This window comes from Grammomys surdaster, unplaced genomic scaffold, assembly GCF_004785775.1.
Source record: "Grammomys surdaster isolate TR1022 unplaced genomic scaffold, NIH_TR_1.0 278, whole genome shotgun sequence".
Taxonomy (NCBI): Eukaryota; Metazoa; Chordata; class Mammalia; order Rodentia; family Muridae; genus Grammomys; species Grammomys surdaster.
The window spans coordinates 2397128-2406976 of NW_021604719.1; the positions used below are offsets into that span (position 1 = coordinate 2397128).

Here is a 9849-nt window from a genome sequence, read left to right on the forward strand (position 1 = left end):
TTTCTATTCCAGGCTGAAGGCACTAGGATCCCTTTCAGGCTACACAGATGGTTATATGTAAGATGATGTAGTGTACAAAACAGTGTTTCTTGTGCATCCACACAGTTCTGTACTGTACAAAACTTCTGCAGTAGCCTATGAGAAATGTTTCTCTTCAAAGATGTCCTGGAAAGATTAGAGCTCTTTATCCCACCTCAAATTAAGAGGTAATAAAGAGCACAGTATGTTAACATTGAGGTTACAGTGAACAAAACAGTGAAGAATATGATAAGCTACAAATTACACACCCTCAGCTGGAAAAGTCCCACTGGAACCTTCCTTCCTGTAACTTGACACAGAGAGGAGATGACTTGAAGCTACTGAGAAATCTCATGTGTGCAGCTTAACTGGACTCTAGGTGGACAAATTGGCATATGTAAGTGTGGTGGTTTGAATGAAAATGGTCCCCATAGACTCATAGGGAGTGACACTATTGATGATGTGGCCTTGTTGGAGTGGCTGTGGCCTTGCTGGAGTGGGTATGGCCTTGCTGGAGTGGGTGTGGCCTTTCAGAGTGAGTGTGTCACTGAAGATGGGCTTTGAGGTTTTAGATGCTCAGTGTCTCTCTTTCTGCTGTCTGCCAATTCAGATGTAGAACTCTCATCTACCTCTCCAGCACCATGTCTGCTTGCATGCCACCATGCTTCCTGCTATGATGATATCGCTCTAAACTCTGAACTGCAAGTTAGCCCCAACTACATGTTTTCCTTTATAAACGTTGCCATGGTCATGGTGTCTCTTCACAGCAATAGACACCTTAATTAGGACACTAAGAAATACCATATTTAGGTTCCTCAAAAAAGAAGGGAGAGACGGGTGGCCTTGTTGGAGAGACTCCACCCAGCTCTCTGTGTCCCTGATTTTCTCTTTGTGTTTATAGATGGAAGGCAGCCATGATGCACAGCTGTTGTATTCCCACGAGTTCACTCATCTTGTCTCAGCCCTTCATGGTTATTCAACTGCTGAGCTATGCTATCAGCAAACTTCTAACTGGAATGTCCATCTCGAAGTGCCTGCCTCGGCTCCTCTACATTCCAGCACCGTATGAGCCACACACAGACATGAAGAGGAGACCATAATTCTCTTGGAAGCATTTATTTTGCAAGTGAATCTGAAGACTACATCATCAGAGGATTTAATTGTGGGCATAGAAAGCTCACTACTGTCTACTTAGTCTGAGGGAGAGAGTATCAATGAAAAAAAGCTAAGAAGAAAATATGCTCACCAGCCTAAACCTCATTTTAAGCTGTCAGGAATCAGGAAGAGAATAGAGGGGGCCAAGTCTGGGTTTTGGGTAGACCAAGATGGTGAGTGGCTTGGGGAAGAGGAATAAATCAGATAAATGTTAATATCTCTCGAAAGTTCTTGGTTCTCTCAACAAAGCAATCTTCTCTGAAGGGATTTACCTGCTTCAAAAATGGCCCGTGCTGAATAAGAGACATCGTAGAAAGCCACTTAGAAAACTAGGAAGATTTTCATCAGTTAGTAACAAAGCCTCTGGCTATACAAAATATGGATTAGAATAGGAGTGGAGGTAAAAATAAAAACAGGTTAATAAGCTATGAATGCTAATTATTTAGACACTTACATGAGTCAACAATAATTAGGTTTAGGTGAGAAAACAATTAAAGAGTAGTCGTCTTATTAGTCACCTTTTGATCTAGAGGGTAATTGTTTGTGAACTGATACATCAGCTCTTCCTTTAGTCAGCATTTAAAATTGGCTTGGCAGATTCTGAACACATGGCTCCTGCCAAATCAGCTTTATATCGAATTACTTCCAGGAATTAGTAGGAATAACTTTATAAAGGAGTAACTAGGGAGAGGGTGTGAGAAGAAAACCTAATGAGGGAGATATCCCTTCTGGGGTGAGTGGGAAGGGGAATGACATCATACTCATAATGACACCTGGGGCTGGACACTTTTCATGTCATGAAAGCAAACTGAGGATTCTATTCAAGGTATCAGAGCACCAGGATGAACACAGGAAAGCTAAGTCTGGGTGGATGCCATCTTCCAGGAGACAGACATATCCACAGCCCTTTCTAACTTGAGATATGCTAGGAGGGGACACAGAGGGAGCATCACTCCAGGTTGGGAGACAGAGTGAGCATGCGCACAAGCTCAGAGCTTTGAGGTGTTGAGCAAGGTGTTTAGTAGAGCTAATACCAAAGTGAGGCAAGGAGCTTGACTTGGCAGTGTGAATCAAAATGAGAATTTATTATATTGGAGGAAGCAAAACAAACCAAAACCAAACAATGCCCCCCCCCAACCATGGTAGCATGTGATTTTACCAAGCTACCTTCCTGTTCCCTATACAGTAACCCTTAGTCTTGTACCAGATTATTCCTTTGAGGTAGGGCTGTCCCCTTCACACAAATCCATTGTTAATTCAGTGAATCCAATGCACTAAGAAACAGCTGAGAAATACTTCAAGGGGTTTTGTTTAGACTTGCAATCATTAACACTTGCTTCTAGTTGTATCTGGAAATATAACAAAGTATCCTAGGATGGTAGGTTCTAGAGCATGCACACCCACACACCCACATGATGATCACCAGTGGCAGAAGAGTTACATGGAAGACTTCTAAAAGCCAGGAGAGCCAGGATTCATATTTTAAAAACAGGACATCTAAAACATGGCTACGTGCTGTGACTGATACATTATGCAACTATTTTTGCAGTGCAACCTAATTCCTTAGTTTAGAACCAATGAAATAATAATCTTACATTGTGGCCTATGGACTAGATTCCCAGTTAAATTATTTAGTCATAAACGGGAAAAATTGACAAAAATGTAGTTCTCATGTGCTCTAGACTTGGAGCTGATGTTTCTGTGCAGCTGAGAGTGCCAAGAAATAAGCTAACTTCATGCACAAACATTTTTGCCATGAACCTGACATAAATCAGAAGGTAGCCTGGATGGTTGCTCATTGGTTTTCACGGCTGTCAGTCAGTTACAATTAGCAAACCCATCCCACCTGAGCCAATTGGTTTTTCAGGGTTTTTTTTTTTTTAAATTGATCCATATTCTATCTTTCTTACTATGAAATGCAGGCCTTCCCTGAAATGGCTGATATAGGAAAGAAATATATTCCTTTCAATTCTCTTAAAGATTCCATTGCAGGATATAGGTGGTAAATTGGAGTACAGTATGGCTTTCTGAACTTCTCCCTCCTGTTTCCCATACAGCAGAGAGGAAGACAGAGCTCATCTATGAGCCTTCAGGTGAGCAACTAAACACAAAAAATGTGTTTCCATAGAGTAACGGTCCATTCGAATCCTAAGATCTGATATAGGAGCCACAGACAAGGACTTACTGTACTCAGCAGGGCTCCTCCTGTACACACAGAAATAAGATCCTTCTGGATTTTAGTTCACTTTTAGGCCCCCAATTAAACAGAACACTTCATTTTGTTAGGGAGATAAGGAGATCTTGGTCACTGCTTGAGACATAGCACATGGTTGCTGTGCTCCTTGAAAAATCAGGAAGAATAGTCAGGGTCCTGAAAAGCCCTGAAAGCCGAGCAGGTAGATGACATGACAGGAGACTGATATATCAGAGACTGCCTTGCTGCCCTGGGAGGGAGGCCCTGCAGAGAGGTTCAGTGCAGATGTGAAGATCATAGAAATGGAGAGTTAGTTGTGTGTGTGTGTGGGGGTGCTATCCCAGATGGAAGGTGCTGGAAAGACCCATCATGTGACCCAAGACTGAGGAGGGAGCTCAGCAGGGGAGGGTAAGCTCCAGGATGTGATCTCAATGGTCAAAGAGGCCTCCAGTAGAAACAGTGAGAGAGATTAGGCCCAATGCTACAGAAAGGGACCCGAAAAACAAGAAAGGACATTTTGATTTTTCAGTTAAAAAGTCATTGGTGGCAGAGCATGGTTAGACACACCTGTAGTACCTGCATAGAAGAGGCCAAGACAAGAGAATCGCAAGTTGTAGGCCAGCTATTATAGTCAGTGTTGGTGGGCCTAGACTAGATGAACAAACTTTTAAGTAGCATTCCTCCCTGGTGTCTGCTTCAAGCTCCTGCCTTGAGTTCCTTTCTGGGCTTCCCTTGACAGAAGAATTGTAAGATGAAAAACCCATTTCTCCCCCAGCTGTTTTTGGTGCAACAAAAAGCAAACAAGGAGAAATATATATATATGTATATGCATATGTATATGCATATGCATATGCATATGCATATACATATATGGCTTGATATATACACATCTACATATATGGCTACACATATACATATACATCATATACATATGCATATACATACACATATACATATACGGCTATATGTTAGATGCTATCTCAAAAACATAAAAATAAAAATGAGTAGGCTGGCCTGGGAGGCCATGTGTATAGCATGTGTGGGGTTCTGGGTTCTATCTCCAGCACTGGAAAAGAGAGGGAGGAAAGGGAGTAGGAGAAGAAAGGGGAGGGGAGGAACTTAGGGAGAAAGACAAGAGAAATCATTAGCATCTTATGCTGCTCAAGCTGCCAAAACAGAACACTGCAGACTGGGTGGCTTAAACAACAGAAATGTGGCTTCTCATGTTTCTGAACGCTGGAAAGCCCCAAAGCATTGGCAGCATGGTCATTTTCTGGAGGGGTCCTCTGTCTGGCTTGCAGATGGCCCGCCTTCTTATTCTGTCATCACATGGCTGGGAAGAGGCCAGCTCTCTGGTGTCTTTTCTTATGAAGACAGGATCCCGCCATGACAACCCTACCTTTGTGACTTCGTCTGACCCAAATCACCTCCACAAAGCCCATCTACGCACACCATACCCTTGTGGAGCAGATGAGGGAAGGCAACTTTCAGGCCATAGGAAAGGGGGTTGGGGAAAAACTGCTGGGGCAAGAAGCCAGACAGCAATGAGTTCTGGGCTTTCCAAGAAAGGAGAGAACAGAGCTGAGTCGAGGGGGTTAGCAAGGAAAGGCTGGTGTTACAAGAGTTGCTTATGGGAAAGAAATGATCTCATGTTCAATTTGCTTAGACATCATTCTTTTTTTCTTCTGGGATCCAAAGTGCTCTATGGTCATATTCTTCTCATATTTTCTATCCCATTATATAATCTCCCCACATCAAACTAAACATCTTTTAAAAGGCAGGCACAATACACAGAGAAGTCCAAAACCATGTGTGCGGGGTGCTGCGTGACCCACTATGTTTAAAAGAGTCAACAGAAAAAAATTTCAGAAGGACATATATACAAAATGTTCTGTGTTTGCCTCTAGGAGATGGGATTTAGGAAGCAGTCAGCAGGGATCAGTTAGAAAAACAAACTGTACTAGAAGATTCAAGCAGACAGCATTGCATCCAGGCAGGTCTGTGCTTGCAATGCTGGTGGAAGAATGGAGGGAAGACGGAGGAGGGTGAGTGGAGGCCACCAGGAGCTCTCAGCCTTGTCACAATGGCTCTGGTCTCCCTGTTGCTTCTGCTATATATCTGTCCAGAACTTTGCATCTGGACAATCAAGGCAGACTCTTGCATCTTCATATCTGCTGCCACTTATCACGGCCTAGCGGCAATGGTTAATGTCTCCACTTCCTCCCAGATCCACGTGGGCATACTTCATCACCAGACTGAAAAAAATCCAGGACACACCTGGGAAAGGGGTCTGGGAAGTAGCCCCAGGGCCCTGAACCCCTTTGAAAGAACAGGGAATTTGGGACAGAAGACAGCCGTTATAGTCTACAATTGATGACTGCTCAGTTACCATCAAATAAGCCCTCTGGATTAGTTAAATTTCTCAACCACAACAGCAATAGCATCAGCCTTCTGTAATTGTCTCTCTGGTCGATGGAATGAGTTCAGCTGCTCCTCAAAATGGAGACCCACTTCGTATCAGCTACCGTATCTACTGTCAGGGGACTTCCTCCAGCCAATGGCAAACCTGACTAGACATTGTGAAACCTAGCCACCAGGTGACAAATTTCACTACATAGGAGTAGCAGAAAATCAAGAGGAGGCACAAAATGCATATATACAAAACCAGAAAACTATGTATACTTTAGCCAAGGTTTCTACAACTGGACATGAGGCTGGAGCTGTCATTGTTGAAACTTTCTCTCTTTTTTTTTTTCCTACTAGGATATCTGTTTCTTTTGGTTTGGCCAGTACCTCACTTTAGTTATAATTAGTCCATTTATTCTTGCTTTTTTTCAAGATTTATTTATCTTATGTATATGAGTATTTCCCTTTCCTGTATGTATACACACCATATGGTGTGTGCCTGGTGCCCATGGAGGTCATAAGAAGGTATCAGATCTCTAACCTGGAACTAAAGGTGCTATGAGCCACTAAATAGGTTCTAAGAATTAAATTCATGTGCTCTGCAAGAGCAACAGGTTTTCTTAACCACCAAGCCATCTCTCAAGCCCAGAATTAGTGTTTTCTCTAGTACAGTATTTCAAAATCATTCTTAAAAGTCCTGACCCTGTATTGGCTTGCTCTAATTTATTAACTTGAACTGTTCACAATTTCTAGTCAGTAGCCTAGCAAGTTACAGGTTTCAATTGCAGTCCTAAGTACCCTAGGGCACAGTAGTAGCCCTAGGTCTCCTTACCTGTCACTCCAGCCAATACAATAACTACTTTTTTTCTTTGTAGTTCAATGACATGCTAAGAAACATCAAATGCTAGTCTTTTCTGTCAAATGTCATAGAGCCTAATTAGGACAAGAAATTTAATTCTTTTTATTTCTCTCACCTTCTTTAGACTTTTATGCAAACCTTCTTGTCTCTTCCCTTATAGACCTTTATACGAATTCTTTAATCCTCCCACCTAATAAAACTTTTATTTAATTACTGCTTTGTCCCTTACTTTATCTCCTTTGCCGTGAATCTTGTAAAACTAACCAACATTGAAAGAGCATGAGATCAGATCTCAGACAATGGGGAAAGACAGTCACCACCCGATTTGGAATCAGAATTAAGTACACTTGGTGTCCCCATGTGCTTGCCCATCGAGTTTGGGTCCTGACACACCTTTTTAAAAACAAGTACCTTACTGAGATACTTCTGCTTTGTACCCATTTTCCTTTGTGAGACACCAACACCAAGATTATCCTTTGGTTCTAAGAGCAAGGATACCAGAAAGAGCCATATGGTTAACAGTTATCATATTCTCCAATAGATGTATGTCCCTATAGACTTGTCAACTAGGAGATGCAAGAATGAAAAGCAAACATTTTTGGTGTAAATTTTTGGGTGCATAACTAAAAAGAGAATTCAAAGTTGTATGAGGATGAAGACATAAACAGTCCTTCCAAGAAGTGGAAATCACTTCTTTTCCTCTTTATCCTTGGATACCACACAAAGGATACTTCAAACAGGTGAAGGTTTATACCTTATCTCAGAGTACTGAAAAGTATAGGATAAGGCTGGAGAGATGATGGCACAGCACTTAAGATCACTGACCTCTTCCAAAGTTCCTGAGTTTGATTCCCAGAAACTATATGGTGGCTCACAACCATCTATAATGCCTTATCCCTTCTTCTGGCATGCAAACATATATGCAGATAAAGCATACATATACACAAAATAAAGTAATCTTAAAAAAAAGAAGAAAGAAAAGTGTAGGATTAGCTTCAGAGGCACCTGACTAATGTGATAACCAGCCCTCTCCACCTGGAACATGTCAAGGCAGTTAAGATTCCATCCGCCATATGTTGTTCCTGCAGTTGCCATAGCAAGCACATCAGGAGTAGAGGACAAATAAAACCCACCCCCACACTCCACTTGCCATCATGCTGGAGGCTAGGGCCCTGCTCTAGCCTCTGGAGTTTAGAGGCCCGGAAGAAACCAATCTCATTGGTCCATGGAATACAACCAGGCAAGGAATCCCCTCGAGAAGAAACTAGCTTATTTGCATAATGAAACAGGTATAATGTACCCTGACTTCTGCCCAGATGTGAACTTCCTTTAAATCAGAGGTACTGACACGTCTTTATGGCCAAGCAGTTCTCAGAGTTTCCAAGTGAGGCAATCTGGCCATTACGTTCAACTTAAACATCTTGAGATTAAGTTGTCCCCTTGATAGGTGCTGCACTTACTTCACAACTGACCACATCCATTCGCTGCTGTCACCTTCTCGAATTTTTAAATGTGAAACTCATTTTTAATGGAAATCATCAATTTGTCAAACATTCTGTTAGGCTTTTTTATTTTTTTGAAATCTACTATAATCATCTCTTTGGGTTAAAATCTTGTCTTTGCTCATGTATTTCTAACCCACAATCACTCTGTAGACCAGGATACAATTTTAAAACCTTAAAGTTCTAAATTGGAACATGAAATTTATTGCGTGGCTCCAAGGCAGTGTAAAATTTTCCATGATTTTGCCCAGAAAACAGATGCCCGTCAGCATTCTCACCAAGAAGCCCCATCATTATTGAGACTCTCAGAGTTGGAACAAAATGCATCCAAAGTCTCCTGCGAGCCAGAGCTTCTCCAGGGAGGACTCAAAGCAGCTGCCTCTGAGAGTCTTTTAATTATGGCTTATGCAAATGCTCTGTGAACAGAGAGCACCCTTTTTCCAAGAAGGAAGGCACTGCTTCTCTGTACTGGGATGCTCCCTGTCCACTAGAGTGAGCTCCTCAGCACGTCTCCTTAAGCCACAGGACACAGACAGAGAACTGAGCATTGTGTGCTGCAGGTTCAGGAGTCAAACAGACCGATAACCCATGGAGATGAACTCTGACAGGCATCTTCAAACGATAACTAAGTAAAACTAGAGCCTCTGCGTAGAGTTGGGTCTTCCAACTCTACCTCCTCTCTCTCTGCTGATCTAACTCTTCTCCAACAGCATTCCTTTTAAGCCTGGCTTTCCTACCAGTGAACTGATGGGTCAAGTCTTTCCTACCAGTGATCTGATAGGTCAAACCTTGCCTTAAGAATCTAGTAAGAGGATAAGTGTCTCCTACTTATTGATAAACTACTTGGGATAAGCTCAAAATATTAACAGATTATCTAGAATCCTATATAATGCTTAGTAATAAGCCACGTTCATGAGGCTCAGAACCTCTAAGGGAGGCATAAAGTCTGGAAAGAAGTGGGTGAACAAAGGAGGCAGAAAGGACATCAGACTGTTGTCTGTCTCTAAGACTGAGGGCCATTCGCCTAGAACTTGTTGATAAAGCACTTTCCTCCATTGCTGTTTCTATACCCTTAGCAATGAGCTGAGGGTTACATCTCTCAGCCTGTCTATCCTTTGGGATGGTTGTGAGGATCAGAATCAGAAGGTGTAACAGAGATCAAGGCATGTGACTCACACAGTTACTCACAGGGGCTGCTTCAACTCCAGCACAACCAAGGATTAGCAAAGGTTAGACAAAGCAGCCATACCTGATGGTGGTACCTTGCAAGCGGTCTATCTTCTTGTTGAGTTCTGCAATGATGCTGTGGAGTTCTGTGATGCGCTCCTCATAGCGGAGTGTCGTGCGTTCCTGGACATCTTCATGCTCTCTCATGAGGTGTGACTGCTCACACTAGGACCAAGAACACAGGGCGGAAGATGGACATGTGGATGTGTCCCCAAGTAATGCACATCAGTTTGCACAGAGCTGATTTATCCACAGCCTCGAAGGGTTGTCCCTTACTTTCTACCAATTTGCTTCATTTTTCACAGTATGTCTCAGTTATTTTTCAAGCAAAAATGCTAAGTGGCATAATGGGTGTTCTGGTGGGGGAGGGGGACTAGTCTATGCTATCCAATATCCTCTTCTGCCATACTGTAAAGTCCCAGAAGGCAGACACTAGATATTCCATTATTGAGCCCTAGCCATCTCCCCCGCCCCAGTGGCATATGGCC

The 9849-nt window shown here is 42.6% G+C and overlaps 1 protein-coding gene across 1 annotated transcript in view; it reads right to left on the minus strand.

The window, feature by feature from the left end:
* Positions 1 to 9522, minus strand: part of Mcc (MCC regulator of WNT signaling pathway) — a 94312-nt gene extending 84790 nt beyond the window's left edge. Inside the window, exon 1 of the mRNA XM_028777197.1 lies at positions 9384 to 9522. Coding sequence (XP_028633030.1) covers positions 9384 to 9508 — 125 coding nt within the window. The 5' untranslated portion in view covers positions 9509 to 9522. The remainder of the gene's footprint in view (positions 1 to 9383) is intronic.
* Positions 9523 to 9849: the final 327 nt, after the last annotated feature.